Below are 24,441 nucleotides of genomic sequence, written 5' to 3'. Positions count from 1 at the left end.
AAGAAAAGTAATTAGAATGATCACAGGTTTATGATATCAACTTAAGGACTCAATATGTGTTTCTATGGCAGCCGCAGCATTTTCTGTCTTAAGAAAATAAGATCTCTCACTTTAAGAAGTATTCGTGTGTGGTTGTTTTTCTCACATAATTTGCCATTTGTGAGACTTGTTGTAGCACTAAAAGCCCCTCCTATAGGCTTGCTTATACAAGAGCTGGGTGTTTTAGACACATTTTTCAGTCTTAAGCAAAACCTTGAGCTTGCAATCCCTTATTTTAGGTTTCTGAAAAGGTGAGGTTTTAGTGAAGACTAAATATATTTATTCCCTTCATGAAATACTTTCTAAGTTACACTTCAAACCGCATAATAATGAATTTGAGGGAAAATGTTACTTCCTGCATTATACCTGACATCCTTCTAAATCCCTATACATTTTCCTCCAGTCTGATAAATCATACGCTTCAAGGGTGGACAAAATGCTTTTCCAAAGTTTGTTGGTTTTTAAATGCCAAGGGGCTCAAAAGTCTGCTGATGATTTTAGATTTGGCTTCCTCTCTGAGGGAGGATTTATTAATTTGAAAGATTGTCTTGGACCAGGGGTTGGCAAACTCTAGCCCATGGGCTAACTCTGGTCCATGCCTGTTCTTTTAATGTCTGTGAACGAAGATGGTTTTTACATTTTTCAAGTGTTGTTAAAAAGGAAAAGGAAGAAGAAGGAGGATCTGGGACTGAAAGGTATGCAGCATGCTAAGCTGAAAATATTTACCATTTGGTACTCTACAGAAAAAGTCTGCCTCTCCTCTCTTAGGCCATCGGAATTATTGTTTGAACTAGAAGAAATATTCAGTGCACACGGTGGGAAAGTTTCAGTTATTAAAACTTCAGTGATACTTAGATTATTCTGCAGTTAGCTTTCTGAACAACTCAATTTTTTTAAAAAAAAAGCTCTCTTGGCTGTATATTTTAATAATTTATAAGACAGTAACTCAGAACGAGCACCATCAGTTTAGCATTACGTTATATTGTTCTGTTTTACTAAGCATGAAGCTTGGCGAATTACATAAATGCTATGTTAGTAAAAAAATAAATAACTAAATAAAAAATCCTTCTAAGCGTATATACAAATCACAGCCAGTACGGGAGATTTAGTAGCAGTGACGTGTAATTCACAAGCTTATGCAAATTGATTTTCAGTCTTACAGCGCTGAAGTTGGCTGGTGCTTCCATGTACCCACAAAGCATACATTTTGTGTGACGTTTGTCTAAATGAAGGTTGAGTTTTAAAGGATAGCGTTCTATTCAAGAAAGATTCAAGTTCCTTTGTAATTTTTCAATTTTGGATACAGATTTACAAATCATAAGGGTTTTGTAAAAATCAGCTGTATATCTTACCTTGTTTTTTCCTTTCTTTTTTTTTTTTTTTACATTCATGTGAAAAAGTGCAAGTGAGAGTCAAATGATGTGGGGAAAAAAATGTTCTTTTCAAACCGTGTGACAATGTAGCCATTACTACTTAAATAGTATTTGCACTATAGCAGACCTGCCTTTCTTTTCATAATAAACAGTGTCATGCAAACTTTTTAATTGCTTGTATTAGAATTTGCAGAGGAGCTTTGGCTAATGATCACAGTAGGAGCATCTTTGGGGAAAATGCATGAGAAAAGAAGATATTAATGTTGTCAAACTTCATGGAAATAAAAATGCTGAGAACAGTAAAGGATGCAGGCAAAATATGCTAATTAGTGGGATGGAAATCAAGTGTACATCCAAAGTGTGGTCGGATAAAAATTATCTATCAAATTTTAAATTTGACATTCAAATGGGTAACATCAAATATCAAAAATAAAATGTGTTGTGCCTATTAAATAGAAAAAGCTTTATTCCCAGCTGAAAATTTGATTCTCAAACAAAGGTCAGTGTGGGAGTGGACGCTCTTGTTACTTTGCCCTGGTTTACCCAGACTAGCTACTCGACATCCAGTAAGTCCTCTAATTTCTCAGAGCCTGAGTTTCCCGATTTGAAAACATAGCATCCCTTCCAAACTTAGAATTTCCTATGAGGCACAGACAATACAGAGTGTACTAGAACGCTTTAAATAATAAAGTGATGTATAAATATTAGATGTTGTTTTTATAAAAATCAATGACTACACCTCCTTTACTTTTCTTAACTTTTCCAAATACTGCTATAGATGAGACATTTCCCGTATATTTACACCTTTATATTCAAGACAATGATTGGGAACACCTACACCATTCTTTTGAAATGTTTTAAACTTCAATTTAGGGTACTGTCTTAAATCTCAGTATGCTTGGAAGTGAAAAGAAGTACAATAAACACAATCTACTGATGCTGTGAATTCTGAATACCATATGCCCTGCATTTGTTCATAAGTAATAAATGTTACCCTTTCTGAAAAGCTATCCTAAACATCTCCAATTTTCTATGTGACCTTTCAATCTGATGGAGAAGTCTCAAATGCAATATATTTAAATCTTCACTAATTATCTTTCCCTTTAAATATCTTTGTATTAGTCGCTATTCTTTCAGTTTCCTTAAAAGCAAACAAATGAGAACACAGGTCAAATAATCAGAAAGACTGTAGGCTTTCTTCAGCAAGCTCTGAATTTAGATGCTGAAATGATGTCATCACAGATGGGCCTACTTTGTCTTTCCCTGACATCCATCCCTTTATAATACAGTGGCCAACAGGAGCTCAGTGGATGGAGTGCTTTCATTCCTAGTGGCTCTGTGTATTGTTTTGTTTTCTTCTCACATATGTCACACATTTGGGATCCAGGATACAAGAAGTGTTCTGTCGCTCCTCTCCAGCACTCACATCCACTCCAGCGTTCCTACCTTTTCCATAAACAACCCCACTCCTCTGGAGCACATGTCACCAGATTATTCCATCCACCACTATCCTAGGTTTTATGTTATGCTCTAGTCTTCTATTTTCCTAGGAACTTTGCTTTATTTGGGGAGGGGGATTTTACTGGCCCCAGTCTTAAAAATCAAATTATGTGACTTTTTTGCTTAAAACTCTGCAGTGGATTTCCTTCCAGCCCAATTAAAATGAAACTGACAACATTATCATGGCCTGCAGGCCCTCCTTGCTTCTTCAGTGTGCTCCACAAACTCTGGCTTCCTTACTGTCCTCAGAACATGCAAAGTATACTCAAGATGTTCGCATTTCTGGCCTTTGTGTACACGATATATGTAATTTTATATATATATATATATACACACACACACACACACATATGTATATATATGTATACATATATGTGTGTGTGTGTGTGTGTGTGTGTATATATATATATATATATATATAAAAGCATACCTGGGAGATATTGCGTGTTCAGTTCCAGATCGCCACAGTAAAGAGAATATCGCAATACAGTGAGTCACATGACGTTTTTGGTTTCCCGGTGAAGCAGTGTAAAAGTTATGTTTATACTATACCGTGGTCTATTTAGTGTGCAATACCATTATGTCTAAAAACAATGGGCATATCTTAATTTAAAAATACTTCATTGCTAAAACCCGTGAGCTGTCATCTGAGCCCTCAGGGAGTTGTCACCTTTTTGCTGCTGGAGGGTCTTGCCTCCACGTGGACGGCTGCTGACTGAGCAGGGTGGTGCTCATTGAAGCCTGGGGCGGCCGTGACACTTTCTTAAAATAGGACAACGATGAAGTTTGCTGCATCAGTTGACTCTTCCTTTCATTTAAACACTTAGATTTATGACTTGGCCTAATTTCAGTATTGTTGTGTCTCAGGGAATCAGGAGGCCCAAAGAGAGGAAAAGAGATGGAGGAATGACCAGTCAGTGGGGCAGTCAGAACACACACATTTCTAGATTAAGTTCACTATCTTATATGGGTATGGTTCATGGCACCCCAAAACAATTGTAGTAGTAACATCAAAGATCACTGATCACAGATCACCATGACGAGTATAATAATAATGAAAAAGTTTGAAATATTGCAAGGATTACCAAAATGTGACACAGAGACATAAAGTGAGCAATGCTGTTGGAAAAATGGTGCCAATAGACTTGCTGCAGTCAGTGTTGCCATAAACCTTCAATTTGTGTAAAAAAAAAAAAGAAAACAAAACACAGTATCTGTGAAGCAGAAAAATGAGGCATGCCTGTAATATATAACAATATATACATATTATATAACTTGGTATCTTCAATATATATATATTCATTGTATATTATTTTTTTAAATTTTCGTTGGAGTGTAGTTGATTTAAAATGTTGGTTTCTGCTGTACAGCAAAGTGAATCAGTTATACATATGCATATATCCACTCTTTTTTAGATCCTTTTCTCATATAGGTCATTACAGAGTGTTGAGAAGAGTTCCCTATGCTATACAGTAGGTCCTTATCAGTTATCTATTTTTTATATAGTAGTGTGTATATGTCAATCCCAATCTCCCAATTTATCCCTCCCCCCTTACCTCCCTGGTAACCATAAGTTTCCTACATCTGTGACTCTATTTCTGTTTTGTAAATAAGTTCACTTGTACATATTTTTTAGATCCCACATATAAGCGGTGTATGATATTTTTCTTTCTCTGTCTGACTTCCTTGCTCAGTATGACAATCTCTAGGTCCGCCCATGTTGCTGCACATGGCGTTATTTCATTCTTTTTTATGGCTGAGTAACAGTCTATGGTATACAGGTACCACATCTTTAACGATTCCTCTGTCAATGGACATTTCGGTTGCTTCCATGTCCTAGCTATTGTAAATATATTCATTGTATTTTATTTATTATCTGCTCCACTCTGTACTGCCATACTATGTACTTTAATAATATAAATGTGAACTGAAACTCTGTATTGTTCACCCCTGTCTCCCCAGTGATTTGAACAGTATCTGGTGCATAAAAGACTCTCAGATATTTCCTGAGCGAATGAATAAGTGGATGGATCAATGAGTGAATATGTGAATGAATTATTCCAGCAGAAGTGCTAAAATTGCGCCTCATTGAGTTAGGTGCCCACCCCTGGTGTCAGAGAGAGGCGTCTGCCTCTCCTGGATCAGGTGGATTAAGAGTGAAGTCTGGGTAATGTTTAAAGAAATTTTAAAGAAAATCTGGTTGCTGTTACTTAAAGAGCAGTGTTTGCTGGGGAAGGAAGGAATGGATGTCTACTGTTTTATCCCCCTTCCCTCTTTCTGTCACCAATGCCAATATGTTAATACCTGGGAATAGGTTGCTCTGTATCTTTTCTCTTACTCCCTTCTCTCAAAATGTTGTTACTTCTTCTTTTGAAATAGATCTCTTTTATTTTCTTACTTTCCCTTACCACCATGTGGCATCCACTCTTAACTGTTTGTTGCTAATCTTTCTGCCCCCACGATGATCTCCCACCACCTAGGATCTCCTGAATATGGCTCTCATTCTGTCATCTTAAAAAAAGAAATGCATGCTAGGTTCTTTCGTCCATAATCAGACAGAACTTGTTAAAACATTCATGATGTTCCAATATAAACACTTCCAATCAGACTTATGTCCTTATTACTTATTCCTGAATATACCTTAGTTCATGTTTTCAGAGTCCACAATTATAGTTCTAAAGTAGATTTTCCAGATAAGCTAGTCAAATCCTTTTGGGGGGACAGACACAGGGAGAAGGAATGAAAAGAACTTTATTACCGTCCTGCCCCTAGGTTTTCAAAGTTTGCCAGAAGAACTAGAGAAGGAAAAGTATCTAGCCCTAGATCTGAGCTCCTTCTTTATGCCAGCCTTTTCCTGTTCTCCCCTGTGTCCTACTCCCTTTCTACCTCCTGAACACCATTCTGCCCTCCGACCCAGCTGAGGTCTATCTCTTTCTGTAGTTTTCCTGATTACATAGTTTTCATAGGATTCCAAGTACTATGGAAATTACTAGCTATGCCACGCACTTCTGTACTTCCTTTTGATGCTGCCTTTTGCAGTAAGGCCTGTGACATCATGATTTATAAAAAGAAATTTTTTTTTCTCTCTTGATCCATGTTTTCTGTCACACAGCTTCTAAAACCCTTGGGACTTCCTAAGTGATAAGTGCAATAAAGCTGAAATGGGTGTCTTTTGGTATGAACACCAAGTTCCTTTCAACCACACCTGAGTTCATGTCAATGAGGTGATTTTTGGAAAGCCCCTAGGTAACTGTGAGATGGGGCTGGTTAGCAGGGGAACCAACTGTGTGATTAGAGAGTTGGAATTTGCAGCCTCATCCTGACCTCTGGGAAGGAGAGAGGGGCAGGAGATTGAATTCAGGCACCAGTGGCCAATGATTTAATCATCATGCCTGCATACTTCAGCCACCATACAAACCCAGAAGTTCAGGAGTTCAGAAAGCTTGGTAAGTGTAGGTGCCGGGAGGGTGGTACGTGCGGAGAGTGCTCGGCACCCCTTCGCAGCCACCTTGCTCTATGCACCCCTTGCATCTGGCTGTTCCTGAGTTACATCCTTCATAGTAAACCAGTAATCTAGTATGTAAACTGTTCTGAGTCCTGTGAGCTCTGCAGCAAGTGATTGAATCTAAGGAGGTGGTCATGGAACCTCTGTCATATGGTCTGTCAGAAGCATAGGTGACAAACTGGACTTGAGATTGGCATCTGAAGTGGGGGTCATCTTGTGGGACTGAGCCCTTAACCTGTGGGATCTGAATCTATCTCCAGGTAGATAGTATTAGAATTAAGTTAAATTATGGGACGCCAGCTGGTGTCCATAAAGGATTGTGTGACATGTGGGAAAACCCCTACATCTGGTGTCAGAAATAAAGCACTGGGAGTAGAGGAGAAACGCAGAGGAGTATTTTTCTTCTTTCAGGCCTCATAAGGCTACAAATGTCTCAGAAGCAGGGTTCCAAGAAAGTTACTTGCTGTCTTTGTTGTTAATATTCATATACCACCTAGCACCATGTTAAGCATATAGTTGATCCTTAAGTTAAAATTGTTTGGTGGCTTTTGTTGAATATTATTTAAGATAATATTTAGGGCTTCCCTGGTGACACAGTGGTTAAGAATCCATCTGCCAATGCAGAGGACACAGGTTCGAGCCCTGGTCCGGGAGGATCCCACGTGCCATGGAGCAGGTAAGCTGTGCGCCACAATTATTGAGCCTGCGCTCTAGAGCCCGCGAGCCACAACTACTGAGCCCGCATGCCACAACTACTAAAGCCTGCACGCCTAGAGCCCGTGCTCCACAACAAGAGAAGCCACCCCAGTGAGAAGCCCGCGCACTGCAACTAGAGAAAGGCCGCGCAGCAATGAAGACCCAACGCAGCCAAAAATAAATAAATTAAATAAATAATATTTTTATAAAAACATAATATTTAGATTAACCTATCTGCCATCAGGGATTTAATTCAGGTGATTTTATTCAGGGATTCTCATTGGTATTGCTTTTGAAGACAGAACAACCAATAGTGATATTAAAATTCAGCCATGGTTTAATAAAGTAGTTAGATTTGTGGCTTCTTTGTAAAACTAAAAGCTGGTTAGAAAAATACCTAAAAAGAAAAAAAACTTTTTACTATTTTCCTTAATCAAATGTTGTCAACAAGATGCAAAGAAGATGTCTATTTAAGTGATGAAATTTAAGACCTGAAGCTCAAATGGTTTTGTCCAATGAAGGATTGAAGTGGGTGTGGCTATTTTGAAAAGGCAGTGACAGTATGTAGCTTGAGGAAAACCAAGGAGAACACAACAAAAATCATTACTGAAGAGGATCCCAGTTTCCAAAGCATGAAATTGTACATGTTATAGACTATGACCCACGATGCAGATTGTTGGAACCATCTTACGTTCTATAAAATAGTTTAAATCTTGAGGAAATATTGCAGTACGCTCCCTGTATTACTAGGTCTTACACTATACATTTTGTATTTTGCTTTTTTTTTTTTTGCGGTACGCGGGCCTCTCACTGTTGTGGCCTCTCCCGCTGCGGAGCACAGGCTCTGGACGCACAGGCTCAGCGGCCATGGCTGACGGGCCCAGCCGCTCCGCGGCATGTGGGATCTTCCCGCACCGGGGCACGAACCCGTGTCCCTTGCCTCGGCAGGAAGACTCTCAACCACTGCGCCACCAGGGAAGCCCTACATTTTGTATTTTGGAGGCCAGGAGTATGACTGGAGAATGAGCGCTGGGTAACCAACTTTATACCACAAATTTACCTTTGTGATATTTGTGTGCAATTAAACCAGAGCCTTCCGTTTCAAAGCTGCGATGTACTTTTTATTAAAAGCATCTCTTTACTTGCCTCTTATTAATTTTATAACTCTTAAAAGTTGTTATAAAAGAGATATTTCAAAAAGATGAAACTCCTGATTTTAAATAGAAGCAAATTCAAAACCTTAGGTCAAGAATATAACAGATTAGCAATGTAAAATAGTGTTTATGTTGTATCTTTTCGTGACTAAAAAAGTTCAGTGGTCTTTTTAAAATTTTTATTTCAATGTTTAGGAGATTATTTAAATAAATATAAAAGATCTCATGTAGAATATAGCTTTCCAAAAACTAAAGTTATCTAAGGTAGGGACAGCTAGAATGTATATATGAAATTAAGTGGTTCATGTTTAAAACAGTAAACACATATATTTCTCATTTATTTGACATATTCTAAAATATCATGGTCTCTTGATTTAAATCGTCCTTGCTTTAAATTATAATTTTATACTGACATTTTTCCTATTATTAAATTCTTCTTATTAGATTCTTTTTGAGAGTGGCATCTATGGCTTTCCCTATCCCTGTGCCCCCTGTATTATCTTGCTTTATACTTATTATGCAGTAAATGTTTTATAAATGTTTGCTGATGAATGATAGCCATGCCCAAAGAAAATCCATTTGTTCTCTGCTGAAAAAATATAGACGATGTGAACTTTCAACATAAAAAAAGATTCATGGCAAATGATTCTTGACAGAATCTTCTATAAATAAGAAAAATGAAATAAACATGTTTCTGATCCACTCACGTATATTTATGCTAATAAAAGGTAGAAGTCCCACGCCTCTGCACAAGCCTCTGCTCTTTTTACCGAGCTTATGTTGAAAAAATTTTCAAATTTGTAATGATGGTATGGGAAGGTAACATAGAGGAGATTTTTAAAAAGCAAGAAATACAGTTGGATTCTGTGAAAAATTGCTTATTGTATAGTTTAAATGTGAAATAATAGAACTCGTAATTTAAATGTTTACTGGATACTACAGTGCGTGCCACAGTGTTTCATTCTTCTAATATATGTGTGCATTTCCACATATGAAAGGACCCATGGAAACTTTGGCCTAGTTCCCATTTAAAATTGGATGTGTTTTCAAATAAAGAACATATAGAAGCTTTTTTCAAATTGTTTATGGTTTAGAGAATATGAAATCCCTCCATTGGATAAAAATACTTAAGTTTATTGCAGCACATAGAGAACATGGTTGTTTCTAAAGTATTTTCCCCTAATTTTCGAATCCCGTTTATTTTTCAGGCATTTCCTGGGAACGTCAACTCCGATAGTGTGGTTCGGCATGATTTACAGCATCCAGTGATCGCCCGCTATGTGCGCATCGTGCCTCTGGATTGGAACGGAGAAGGCCGCATTGGGCTCAGAATTGAGGTCTACGGCTGTTCTTACTGTGAGTACCATTCTGTCGAAATTTGTGGTGGATTTTGTCATCTTCATTTAATTAGTAATTTTGTTATTTTGAATTATTTAATATTAGTTGCTTTCTCTGACAGTAAATTGCAATGTTTCTTTATATAAATAATATATAAGGTTGTTTGTATGTTATAAATATATATTTACATTTTTACACAAACACACATATAAGAATATCTTAAGGACACCTTAAGTAGAGGACTTGGGAAATGATTTCTGTTCAGTAGGCTAAAACAGCAAAGCTTATTCATAAAGTTGCTTGAAGTCTTATGAAATATTTAAAAAACAGAAACTTACACTCTTATTCATCTTTTTGACTCTGTGATGGATTTGAAAACAGTCTTAAGAACTTCCTTCTTGTTCTCTCTAATTATATATACCTTTTGTTATTTTAAAGCCAACCACTGAGTTTTAAGGTCAATTATATTTTATATGTCTAGAAGTTTTATTAGTTCCTTTTAAAAACTTACTCAGGGGGCTTCCCTGGTGGCGCAGTGGTTGAGAGTCCGCCTGCCGTTGAAGGGACACGGGTTCGTGCCCCGGTCCGGGAGGATCCCACATGCCGCGGAGCGGCTGGGCCCGTGAGCCATGGCCGCTGAGCCTGCGCGTCCGGAGCCTGTGCTCCGCAATGGGAGAGGCCACAGCAGCGAGAGGCCCACGTAGCACCAAAAAACAAAAACAAAAACAACTTACTCAGTCACCTAAAAAGTTTCTTTTCCTTTAATCGTGTTTTTGATTACCCTTTTGTATTTTTTAAATACATTATACCTATGTCTAATGATTCCAATATATGGAGTTTTAGGGATTGTCATTCTGCTGTCTGTTGTTTCAGCCGGTTTTGCTAGTGGTGCTTTCTCCTCCTCTCCCTCCTCCTCTTAATTCTTTCCTTTCTTCCTTCTTCTTCTTAGCATTCTTATCTGCCTATCCTTCTTGTCCTTAACTTTATGCCCATCCATCTTCTTGAACTGTGACCTCAGTTTCTTCAAAACTTTATCTGTGGAACTTCTTTTAGGTGGAGGTTGATGGTGGCTTCTTCTGGAGAAGATGGATCTTATTTGCTTCTATGAAGGCAGTATTAACACAGAATTACTTTAAAGATTATTTGAGGCTTTTTGAGGCCACTAGGTACTACACATTCAGTCTGCAAACACATGATTTGCAAACACTGGCTTTATTTGATGTGGCTGCGCCTCACGTCTTGCGGGATCTTAATTCCCCAACCAGGGATTGAACATGTGCCCTTAGCAATGAAAGCACTGAGTTCTAACCACTGGACCACCAGGGAATTCCCCCAGACACTAGCTTTAGAATATGAAGTGTCTGGTAAAATAGTCATCTCCTCCGGGGAAGTTTTTCTTCCTGTTCTAATTGCTGGGGGAGGAGGGATGCTGGATACAGATAGGGCAGGGAATCAGGAGATCAGCTTCACGCAAGGAGTTTCCTATTAGACTCTCCCCTATCCCTTCCTGTAGACCCATAGCAACAAAAGCTTAACTGTAATCAGAAAATGCAAATGTCCCATTGAGCAAGCTTTTAAAAATTAACCAAACATTTGGTAGTTTATAATAAAAAGTATATAAAGCTTTCACTTTGTATGAATTTAGTACCTGTAATGATGACCAAATCGTATTTATTCATGGGCAATACTGCTATGTGAAAACTGGGCTGGTTACTAAAAAAGGGCCAAAGAGATCATTTAATAAATTCCATAGGTGTTTCTTTTATTTGGTCATCACTTTATAGTAGCAAATATAATGAGTAGAGAGACAGATTTAGTTCTTCAGGAGAATGTAGATATTCAGGAAGAAGGTTTAACTTTTCAAAAGCCTAAAATGACCCTCAACATAAACTGGGAGCCTTTCTACTATGTGATCTGGGTATTCATGGGAACGGAACTCTGTGTTCATACGTATTCTAGCTTTCAGCATCACGATGGGAGGCCAAAACAAAATGTTTTTGTCTGCATGACATATTTTCTAAGGAGCATGTTCAGTTTTCAGTAAATGAAAAATAAGTAATGTTCTCCATGGAAACATGATGTATGTAATTTATTTTATTAATAATTATTGAGCAATTTCCATGGGTCATGAAATATGCTAAATGTTAATAATATCACAGTAAATAAGAAAAACATGGTAAGAGAAAGTGGAGCAATTAATCCAGTAGTAGTATTTATTAGGATACAAATAATGAGGGTTAAAAATTTCCCAAAGGCACACAGCCTAAGTGACAGAGCTGAAAGGGAAACCGGACATCCTGGTGGTACAACAAGACCTCACCACCACTGCTGTTTTCCTGCTCCTAAATTCTAACAAAGTGAACCCCATGTGACCTTCATCAGGTTAAGTCAATTATATTGACACCTCAGAAGCACCCAACAAGCCCCCTCCCAGTTACTACTACTTCTTAAAGGTAAATATTCACCTGATTTTTATCCCCATAGATTAGGGTAGTTTTTAAAATTTTAAAATCTCATACCAATGAAATAATAAAATATACATTATTTCCCCTCTGACTTCTTTTGTTCAAAATATTTGTGAAATTACCCATGTTGTTATTTGTGGTATTTGTTTATTTTCATGAATAATATTATTCTATCATATGCCTATTCTACAATTATGTATTCATTTCGTGTTGATAAACATTGAGTTGTTTCCAGTTTTTGGTGATTTCAATAGAATTGCTATGAACGTTTTTCATAGGTATAGAGCTAGGAAGGGGTAATACCAAATTAGGGTATATGTATGTCTAACTTTGTTAATAATGAGAAACATTTCCTAAAGTGGTTTTATCAATTTAGACTGTCAAAACCAATGTACTAGGATTCCTAGTTGCGCCACAAATTCAGACATTTAGAAATGAACGTTTGAAAGTTTTAGCCATTCTGGTGTTTGTTCATTATATGCAGTTTAGTGTTAGTGAACATTTTCCTGATTTTTGAGGAGGTTATGCTTACTGTAATTTGTATACCCTCTTTTTTGAAGGGTTTGTTCAAGAACTGTGCCCATACTTCTGTTGAATTGTCTTCTATTTATCTGTTTTTCTAACTGAGTAGTTTTTAAAGCCAACCCTGTCTTTTTTTTTTTTTTTTTTTATTGTTAGTGCTATCACGAGATTTTCCATCAAGCCTGGGCCTTGGCAATCACAAGACATGAAGGAAAAATGCTTGAAGCTAAATAGGATGCTAGACTTTTCTAGTTTCCAAACCTCTCTGGGGGGAAAATAATCCTACACTTTGGGAAACGGGATTAACCTTTATACCAATAGATGCCAGTGGAGTAAATGATAAATGGGCAACATAAAGTAAGATAAAACTTTATACAAAGATGTCAGTGTTCTAGATCTGCTCCAGCCACTAGCCACATGTGGTTACTGAGCACTTGAAATGTAGCTAAGACAACTGAGAACTAAGCTGTGTTTAATTTTCATTCATTTGAATTTGAGTTTTAAGTAGCGTGACTACTGGCTCCCATATTGGATGGTACAGATTATAAGAACCAAAACATCTTCTTATTTTTCTCCTGTGTCCTTTTTTTAACATTTATTTTTTAAATGGCAATCTCTAATTTTTTTTTCTGAGTTTGGAAAACGATAATTTAATCATCATGGAAGCTGTCTGTACTGTCAAAAATTTATGACTGGTCATTCCTCTAACCAGGTCATTTTCCTAACCAATGTCCAGATCCCATTATTTTTCATATATCTATATATGAAGAATGCAAAATATATTTATGTCTTTTACAAGAAAAATATACATGTTTATAATAAGAAAAAGATGTGTTAAACATATTTGTTATGGACAACTTTTCCAAAATTAATCGATGATTTAAACTTACCTATACTGGAATTCAGACTAGAGTGGCCTCGTAGAAGGTGGCCTTCTATTTCTTTTCTTTTTTTTTTTTTTTTCTTACCATTTAGTGAGCTACTGCCTCAAGGGCTTTGTTTGAGTTTGCAGTGGGAAGGGAATCATGGATCTTTGAGAGGGGAAGTGTCCCTCAGATACACTCCCATTTTGCCCCCTTAATAACAGCAATCCTGTGTGTATTCCAGAGTCCAGCAAGGAGATACTAGGCGTTGATCACTCCTAGGGAAAAGAAATGAATTCTCTCATCTTTTTAGAAACCCTTTAGGGGGTTTATCTGAGATCTGTCTTATACCTGCAGGTTAAGGAATGGGCTTGTACTTAAAAGTTTGCCAGAAGAACTAGAGAAGGAAAAGTATCAGTATGAAGTTGCTTCTGTGGGAGCGTGTACCTACTGTAATTCCCCTTGTATTTGTCATCTTTCTTCTCTGCAGTCCTTCCATGGTTACTCTGTCATCTGAGAAGTTAGATACTTCTCAAGGTTGAAAGTAAGAAGTTCACTCTGTCCCAGGTGGAGGGAGAAGTTTATTTCCAGGCCACTGCTTTTAAGCCTTTAGGGCTTCCGCTGTTTTTGTTTCCTGACTCATCTTGATGATAATATGAATTCCAATTTCAATGAATTTAGACTCATTTTAAATCATTCTGCTCCCTCTACATTTGGTTTTCCCTCAAGTTTAGTTGAAATAAGTGCATGCTGTTATTTTTAAAACTTAATGATATTCCCAATGTCTTCTGACTCTGTAAGCTTTCTCCCAAAACACTGATGCTAATCTTCTTACTCTGTACCAAAGGGACTGCATGAAGCAGAAGGGAGAGGTCTCAGTCTAATAACTTTTAAAAATCGTTTATGTCTGAAGCACTCAAACATGCATCTTACAAAATCCCTACATGGTGCATTGATTAAAGCAGTGAGCATTTTCTGATGACAAATACTAAATTAGCTTTTAACCAGAGTCTTCATAAAAGTAAGGTCAGCACCTTGGCAAACCAGGGTACACACAAACCAAAGTCATTTTTATATACGCTTTCAATTTGGATGAATAATTAATAAAGCCTCTCTATATATGTTACCCAGTGCAAGTCCTGGTGGAAATTAAGTGCCAGCCGGGGGGGAAAATAGATCAAGAGGTGCCGAGTACAGTTAGAAGGAGGACAGTGTTTTGTCCTTTTCATGCTGTGCCAATGGAAATATTCTCTCCTAAGGACCACGGACTAACTGCCGTAGCTCCCGTGCTGCCTAGGCAAGAGATGCTGCCAGGTGTATGTATATTAGGTTCCCAGGGCTGTCGTAACAAAATACCACAAACTGTGTAGCTTAAGACAACAGAGATTTATTCTCTCATGTTTCTAGAGAGCATAGGTCTGAAATTAAGGTGGTAACAGCGTTGCTTCCTTCTGGAGGCTCAGAGAGAGGAACCATCCCATGCCTCTCCTCTAGCATCTGGTGGTTGCTAGCAATTCTTGGTGTTCCCTGACCGGTGTTGCCACATCATTCCAATGCCTGCCTCTTCCTTCACGTGGCTGTCTTCCCTCTGTGTGTCTATGTCTCTGTGTCTTCACATGACCTTTTTACAAGGACACCAGTCATTGGAGTTAGGATCTACTCTAATTCAGTATGACCTCATCTTAAAGGAACTAATTACATCTGCAAAGACCCTGTTTCCAAATAAGGCCACATTTTGAGTTGCTGGGTGGTTATGAATTTGGGGGAAACATTATTCAATCCAGTGCAACATTTGTTCATTAAAATTGGTAAGAATTTCTGTGTAGATCAGTTTAACTGGGCAGAAAAGCAAAAACACTTCTGAATGTCAACCCATGTTTTCCTATTTACATTCGATATTTCATTTTGCGTAATACTTGTATTATTGTATTTTGTGTTCATCACACACATATGTGAAGTAAAAGATTTGTATGTTGCTTGAGGATCAATATATTGTGACACAGATTCATCCGTCCATTAGCATTTGTCGAATTCTATGTGTAAAGTATGTTGCTAATTTAAAATCTAAAATGCAAATCAGATCATATCACGCCTGTGCTTAAAACACTTTATGATCCTACATTTGCCTATAAAGTCCAAGTTGTTAGCTTGACATATAGTGCCCTTCCTATTACCTCTGCTGTCTTAATGTCCTATCATTTCCATGTTGTACTTTATGCTCCACTAATACAAACTATCCGTATTTCCAAATACATGACCTGCTTCCATAACATGTGTTCATCCTAGATCTCCTCCCCAACTGCGGTACCCTCTCCATCATTCTTCTGACCAAATTGTCTTATCCTCCAAGATTCACTTGAGATGCAATTTCCAGCAAGAAGATTTCTCTGAATTTCCAGAATGAAGCACATCATTTTTTCTTTACTCCTTTTACACTATGTAAATATTTCTAGTGGAATATTCATCAAAACATTCCAAAATGTAGCAGACTGTAAGATATTGGGGGGACCGGGCAGACACAGTCACCTTAGCCATCATTGGCGTCCCACTAATTAGCAGACTCCCTGCACACAGTTAATGTTTGCTGAACTGAACTAATGTCAGATGTAAATGATGCAGATCTACCTTATTCCCTCAGTGAAAATTGATTACTATTTACTACTTGATGTTGTATAAATTCCTTCATTGGTTGGACAGGGTATGATATTTTTATTACTAATACACATTTCTTTTTATTAATGTTATTCAAATAATGCTTTTTGACAGTATATTTTCTTTTGTTTTTTAATTGAGGTATAGTTGTCTTACAATGCTATGTTAGTTTCTACTGTACAGTGAAGTGGAGTTCCCTGTGCTATGCAGTAGGTTCTTTTTAATTATCTATTTTATACATAGTAGTGTATATATGTCAATCCCAATCTCCCAATTAATCCCACCCCTCCCCTTTTCCCCCTTGGTGTCCATACGTTTGTTCTCTGCATCTGTGTCTCTGTTTCTGCCCTGCAAACTGGTTCATCTGTACCATTTTTCTAGATTCCACATATATGCATTAATATACAATATTTGTTTTTCTCTTTCTGACTTACTTCACTCTGTATGACAGTCTCTAGATCTATCCATGTCTCTACAAATGACCCAATTTCATTCCTTTTTATGGCTGAGTGATATTCCATTGTATATATGAACCACATCTTCTTTTTCCATTCGTCTGTTGATGGACATTTAGGTTGCTTCCATGACTTGGCTATTGTAAATAGTACTGCAATGAACATTGGGGTGAATGTGTCTCTTTTTTTTAACATCTTAATTGGAGCACAATTGCTTTACATCGTTGTGTTAGTTTCTGCTGTATAACAAAGTGAATCAGATATATATATATATATATATATATATATACTTATATCCCCATATCCCTTCCCTCTTGCATCTCCCTCCCACCCTCCCTATCCCACCCCTCTAGGTCACAAAGCACCGAGCTGATCTCCCTGTGTTATGCGGCTGCTTCCCACTAGCTATCTATTTTACATTTGGTAGTGTATATATGTCCATGCCACTCTCTCACTTCTTCCCAGCTTACCCTTCCCCCTCCCCATGTCCTCAAGTCCATTCTCTAGGTCTACATATTTATTCTGTCCTGCCCCTAGTTTCCTCAGAACCACTTTTTTTTTTAGATTCCATATATATGTGTTAGCATACAGTATTTGGTTTTCTCTTTTTTGACTTACTTCACTCTGTATGACAGATTCTAAGTCCATCCACCTCACTACAAGTAATTCAACTTCATTTCTTTTTATGGCTGAGTAATATTCCATTGTATATATGTGCCACATCTTTTTTATCCATTCATTTGTCAATGGACACTTATGTTGGTTCCATGTCCTGGCTATTGTAAATAGTGCTGTAATGAACATTGTGGTACATGACTCTTTTTGAATTATGGTTTTCTCAGGGTATATGCCAAGTAGTGGGATTGCTGGGTCGTATGGTAGGTCTATTTTTAGTTTTTTAAGGCACCTCCCTACTGTTCTCCATAGTGGCTGTATCAATTTACATTCCCACCAAGAGTGCAGGAGGGTTCCCTTTTCTCCACATCCTCTCCAGCATTTATTGTTTGTAGATTTTTTGATGATGGCCATTCTGACTGGTGTGAGGTGATACATCATTGTAGCTTTGATTTGCATTTCTTTAATAATTAGTGATGTTGAGCATTTTTTCATATGCCTCTTGGCCATCTGTATGTCTTCTTTGGAGAAATGTCTATTTAGGTCTTCTGCCCATTTTTTGATTGGGTTGTTTGTTTTTTTGATATTGAGCTGCGTGAGCTGTTTATAGATCTTGGAGATTAATCCTTTGTCCATTGATTCATTTGCAAATATTTTCTCCCATTCTGAGGGTTGTCTTTTCACCTTGTTTATGGTTTCCTTTGCTGTGCAAAAGCTTTTAAGCTTCATTAGGTCCCATTTGTTTATTTTTGTCTTTATTTCCATTACTCTAGGAGGTGGGTCAAAAAAGATCTTGCTGCAATTTATGTCACAGAGTGTTCTGCCTATGTTTTCCTCTAAGAGTTTTATAGTGTCTGATCTTACATTTAGGTCTTTAATCATTTTGAGTTTGTTTTTGTGTATGGTGTTAGGGAGTGTTCTAATTTCATTCTTTTACATGTAGCTGTCCAGTTTTCCCAGCACCACGTATTGAAGAGACTGTCTTTTCTCCATTGTATATCCTTGCCTCCTTTGTCATAGATTAGTTGACCATAGGTGTGTGGGTTTATCTCTGGGCCTTCTATCCTGCTCCATTGATCTATGTTTCTGTTTTTGTGCCAGTACCATACTGTCTTGATTACTGTAGCTTTGTAGTATAGTCTGAAGTCAGGGAGTCTGATTCCTCCAGCTCTGTTTTGTTCTTGTTTTTTTCCTCAAGATTGCTTTGGCTCTCCATAGCACAGGGAAATCAGCTTGGTGCTTTGTGACCACCCAGAAGGGTGGGATAAGGAGGGTGGGAGGGAGACACAAGAGGGAGGGGATATGGGGATATATGTATACATATAGCTGATTCACTTTGTTATACAGCAGAAGCTAACACAACATTATTAAGCAATTATACTTCGATAAAGATGTTAAAAAGAAACGATTGCTTTGGCTATTTGGGGTCTTTTGTGTCTCCATACAAATTTTAAGATTTTTTGTTCTAGTTCTGTGAAAGATGCCATTGGTAATTTGATAGGGATTGCATTGAATTTGTAGATTGCTTTGGGTAGTATAGTCATTTTCACAATATTGATTCTTCCCATCCAAGAACATGGTATATCTCTCCATCTGTTTGTGTCATCTTTGATTTCTTTCAGTGTCTTATACTGAGTACAGGTCTTTTACCTCCTTAGGTAGGTTTATTCCTAGGTATTTTATTCTTTTGTTGCAATGGTGAATGGGATTGTTTCATTAATTTCTCTTTCAAACAGGGTATGATTCTATTACATCATATTGAATGGTGTTCTAGGGGCCTACAGAATGTTGAAATAATTGCTAAACTGAATGTCTTCATAGGTGTACCGGAAGAGCCGTATTTAAAAGAAAGAACTCAGTATTTCTTTTTCTAGTTAAATATTTCTAGACCTTGTGTTATTTCTGTTTAAGATTATCTTAAAGAACAATTTCATGAGGCTGCTTCATGGAATACAAATATAAATTGCTTCGCATCAGAGGGGAAAATACCACACTCATTAATTAACTTGAACTTTATACTGAGTGATGTGAAAATAAAAGTAAATTCATATAAAAATAGATTTAATAGCTATCAAAGTCAAGTTATACACGGTAAAGAGATAATTAAAATTGTCATGCCAGTGTATTATGTATGCAAGGACACGCTGTGATCTTAAGCTTGTGTGCAGTTAGATAAAAAATAAATACATTTACTGTGTATAACCAGAAATGGTCTTGCTATTAAGAGAAATGGGATTTAGAGTCAAGCACATGTTGTATTCTTTGGTTCTTTAAAAAGTAGATTGTTTTTCAAACTGGAATTGGAATATTTTATATTCTATTTCTCTACATCTAACTGTGGTTCACCTCTGTGGTGATAGTGCAGCAACTGATCATTCTTGCAGTAGTCTGCTGTTTGTTGAGATGGTGAAAATAGACTGGATCATTTGTGTCACAGTCTTTACTTTTTTAGCAATCTAAATTTAAAAGTATAGATATTAAAAGATAATAAGGTACTATCATTTTATGTAATAAAAAGTCAGGTACGCAGTGGGTCTCATCCCTGGATTGAAATTTGAGGATGACATTTGCATTGAAATGAGATTTATGAAAATGAAGAACAAAGAAGTTCATTCTCATTTTTTGTGCCTGTGGAGATACAAGCTATCAGCATTTAATTAATTTTTTCCAGTGTGATTTATTTACTTGGAAAATAGTTACTATTGAGTTTGTTCAATGAGAAGGCAGAGGAAGTATAACATTCTACTTAAGTACAAGACAGTCACAAGTGACAGCTAGTTCATATTCAGGAGAAATACTTTGTAAGTCACTGATTTAGAGTTAGGGTTACATTATATTGTTTACTACAAAATCTAACTTTAAATTTACCCTCAGGAATTTTCAAAGTTCACATATAAAATCAACAATTTTGACTTAAAGCAAATCAGAATTATTAGTACAGAATAACATGTAATCAGACCCATGTTTGCAGCCCCAAGTTAGGAATAATCATATACTTCTATTATGGAATAAGAGAGGATATATTTGTATTGCAAATATTATTCAAAAATTATTTTCATAAAACAATTTTCCAAGAAAAATAAACATTAAAACAAAGCATAATATTTTCTGATAATTGACTGAAGATAAGAATAAAGTAATGAAAAATTACCATGCTTCAGCATGGTTTACAAATAAGGCATTTTGATTAAAATGAAGAGCCGAGCGGTATGTGTACTCTACCAGAACTTTAAAAAGTTCCCAAGAGACTTCCCAGCCCAATCCCTTATTGGACTAATGAGGAAACCAAAACTCACAGGTTTATGTGACTTGCATAAAGGAGTTAATTGCAGACCTAGGAATCCTGCATAGCAGTCTAGAGCATTGCTTCCTCTCTGACATTTGATACCTCTCCCCTCTTGTTAATTATTCTTTTCTTCTTCTCCACCCACAAGGACTTTTATAATTACAGCAATGACCTACAGAAAATATTTGTAGATTCTAGTGACTAAAACATTGTCACAGTTTTCACCATAAGAACATATAGAAGGAGATATTTAACAAGAAAAATATCTCAGCAATATTGCACATCCCAAATTTCCAACAGGACAATTTAAATGACTGATCTTCAAAATACACTCATTTGAGGACAGCTTGCAAACAACACAACTCAAGCTTTCTTTGCATTTTTGTGCAGAAAGTTTATCAACATCAGTATATGTCTAAAGGAAATCTCAGCTTCTGAGATATTTTAGCTCCTTTTTACGTGTATGTTAATCCTTATGTATGTTAGGTGATTACAAAGAGTATTAAAGTCCAAGTTACAGTTATGCAGTTCATCAATATTTTACTTATAATCCTTGTTTGATGTGAGGAAAGTAAAATTTAAAATGCTGCAAATATATACTAAGAGTTTTTTTTATTAGCTTTTATTCTTGAGTTGTTATTTAAATTAGCTTAGCTAGGGAGATAAGAACAAATATTTAAGATGGCAGTTATCACCCTCATGAATTAAAAGTAACAATCTAATAAAATAATCATCTAGTATGCTGACTTTTAAATTTCCAGCAACCCAAATTACTTGGATATATATCACTTAAAAATTAGAAATCAGGGCTTCCCTGGTGGTGCAGTGGTTGAGAGTCCGCCTGCCGATGCAGGGGACATGGGTTCGTGCCCCGGTCCAGGAAGATCCCACATGCTGCGGAGCGGCTGGGCCCGTGAGCCACGGCCGCTGAGCCTGCGCGTCTGGAGCCTGTGCTCCGCAAGGGGAGAGGCCACAACAGTGAGAGGCCCGCGTGCCACAACAGTGAGAGGCCTGCGTACCACAAAAAAAAAAAAAAAAAAATTAGAAATCAGTCATTTTAAAACATTTGATCATTTTATTCCTATTAGACTAGTGTCAGATCCTTCTTACCAAGACTTGAAGAGAATTATCACAGTTTTCTTTTTTATACTCCTATTCTGGATGGAGCACACATGTAGTATTTTCTTATGCTCCAGACAGTGTCATATTAGTCTTTTCAGCCTTTCATGCTTGTTTTGGTGAGCTGGGAGGAGTTGAAGAAGCTGTCCTATGTTCCATTTCACTCCCAGTTACTGGGAGAATGATCTTAGGGGAGAAAGAAGGCAATTGATCTGGACCAATTTCTTTAAACATTCCAATAACTGTACCCCCAAGCACCCCCAAATAATTATCTCTTCTAGGAGAAAAGTCCTTATCTATGGAATGTTTTGAGCAAGATATTCCTGTTTTAGGTTGCTTTCCCTCTCTAGATTTATGTTCACAGCTCCCTGGAAAATAACTCATAAGCTAGGTAATCACTGAGGTGTTGAATGGAGATGTTTCATAACTTAAACACTCAGGAATAAGCAGGAACTCTGCCTGACCCCTGAGATAAGGGAGGAGTTTTGGCTAGGGGACCTGATCCATGGGAGCAGGGTGTGAGGGGAACTTGGTGGTAGGTTATTTTAGACCCTCCTGGTTTTTCTTAGATGTCAATGTATGCATAATATTGGGCCTTAATTTTAGGCCTTATACTAAAGTCTCTTGATCGCTTCTTTCCTGAAATTATTGGTAAAATTAGGCTCTGGATAAGACCTTTATCTGTGTAAATGTGATTTCACCATGTGATCCAAATATCACCACATGGATTGTATTAATTACTAGCATTGGTCGTATCAACAACATGCAAAACCACATGCAACATTCTTCCTCCTCTGCAGTCAGCCTACTGTTTATCAGGTTGTGTATATTGAGTGGTTTGTGCTCTTTTAAACTTGCTCTATCAGCCATATTTGTGTATTGTACAAAATGAATCTAGAGAATTGCAAGTATCTCCTTACACTTACTTAGAAATGTAAATGTTTTAATATTTGGGAGGGGAATCCTCTTTCCTATGGCATGGTGCTTATATAGAAAAGATCAGTCTTTCCCTCAAATCATTTTTACAAGGTTTTCCTATGTTGCAAAGGATTAGGTGAAAATATGATTAAACTCACTCTCTTAAGTGTTTGACTCTGAGCACAGTTGGTTTAATGACCCCTCTGATTAACTTCTACTCCAAATTTAGAGTAAAGTTGTATCCATCTATTACCAGGATGCTTTCAGTTGACCCAAAATAAAGTATATTTACTAATGCTAGAGTCAGCAGTCAAAAAGCAAATTCAGTAATTATTACAGCACAACCCAGTGAGAGGTCCAGAAGCATGTCTGAGGGGTAGAGCAGAACAAGGGGTTTCAATTCCTTCTTCAAAGGAGCTTTCTTCAACCATGTTTAAGGTAAAACATAACACAAATTCATTTAAAACCATGCTACAAGGGAAGTCCTCTTAATTCAAGGTCATAAGATGACTGAAGAATGCATTGTGTTTCCTCCTTTGTCAGCCAACAATGTAGACTCATTCTGGGCTTGGCTCAAAACCGCTCAGCATAATGGTAGAATCTCCTCCATCTCTCACATGACCTTCCACAGTCACTCTAGATCACCTCATCACCTCCTGCTTTTATAATTTGTGGCATTCATTCATTCTTTATTCTTATTTTTTTCTTAGTTTTGTAACTTCCTTCTAAAATAAAAGAATAAATAAATGCTTTAAAACAAATCGTATTTTATACTTTGCTCACGGTGAATATCAGTATAGGTCAAAGTCTCTCCTTGACACTTTTGATGTTTTTGACCAGAGAATTTATTGTTAGACATGGTGGGGAAGAGAATGCCCTGCTCATTGTAGAATCTTAAGCAGCATCCCTTAGATGCTGGTTGTACCTCATGCCTCCTCCAGTTTTGACAACCAAAATTGACACCAGACATTAGGAAATGTCTCCTGGGGGAAGGCGGGGATGCAAAATTGCCCCCTGGTGAGAACTGCTTGCATAGGTGGTGCTAGTTACCTGGTGATTGGTTTGTTACGTTGTTAGTCACTTTGAAATAAAGGAAATAGACATACTGTTAGAATCAGTTTAATTTTTATTTCATCTGTATTTTAGTGCCTGCTATGTGCAGAAAGTATATCCTGCATGCTGAGATTTTCTTAGACTTAATATTGATAAGGGTGATAGTCATGGTATTATACTGTACTTATATAGATAAATCTCCTATGTATGCACTGTAGATGGAAACACTACTATATCACCTTATTGGCATCAGTATTGAAAGGAAAAGTGACCCCTTGAATTCTCATATCTTTTATCTGTGCTCTTTGTCGAGAATCATGCAAAATTTCTTCTAATTTTCTAAAATACAAGCTGTTTTATTTTGATCAATAGATTATCATTACTTTGTCATTAGTTATATAGTCTTTTCAGCTAGGATCAGTTTGAATCTATATTCTTTTTTTGGCTGTTTTTACATTTTCTTTAATGTGAATTTAAGTTTGACTGCATCCTTTACCTAGTTTGAGCCAAGTATTATTTGTATGATTGTTCCTTTACATTTTACTTTTTCCAGTAGACAGTTAAAAGCCATAGAAATATTATAGAATATGCATTGCTAATAGTCTACAAATTCATATTGTTTTCACATCCTCCATTCAGATTTGAGAAACACTGACCTTTAATGTATAGTGTAAAGGCTGATTTTCTCTGAAAGAGAGGAAATAAATACATAAGTAAAATGAAGTTTTGTCCTACTTCTCAACTTCCTTTTCAAAGGGCTGCCTGCCTACTGATTAAGGAAAGAAGGAAGGCCTGGTTTTGCATTTTTAATAATACTTCCGTTGACCACATAACACCACGTGACTCAGTGAATATGTTCAATAATCTGTGTCAGATCTTTCCAATCCA

At 37.0% G+C, this 24,441-nt stretch overlaps 1 protein-coding gene across 1 annotated transcript in view; it reads left to right on the top strand.

The window, feature by feature from the left end:
- CNTNAP2 (contactin associated protein 2) overlaps window positions 1-24,441 on the top strand; it is a 1,428,051-nt gene that overhangs the window by 209,918 nt on the left and 1,193,692 nt on the right. Inside the window, exon 4 of the mRNA XM_060157549.1 lies at window positions 9,476-9,623. Within this exon, the coding sequence (XP_060013532.1) occupies window positions 9,476-9,623 (148 nt within the window). The remainder of the gene's footprint in view (window positions 1-9,475; window positions 9,624-24,441) is intronic.

Source organism: Lagenorhynchus albirostris, chromosome 8, assembly GCF_949774975.1.
Source record: "Lagenorhynchus albirostris chromosome 8, mLagAlb1.1, whole genome shotgun sequence".
NCBI classification, from domain to species: domain Eukaryota; kingdom Metazoa; phylum Chordata; class Mammalia; order Artiodactyla; family Delphinidae; genus Lagenorhynchus; species Lagenorhynchus albirostris.
This window is presented reverse-complemented; position numbering and strand designations above follow the sequence as displayed.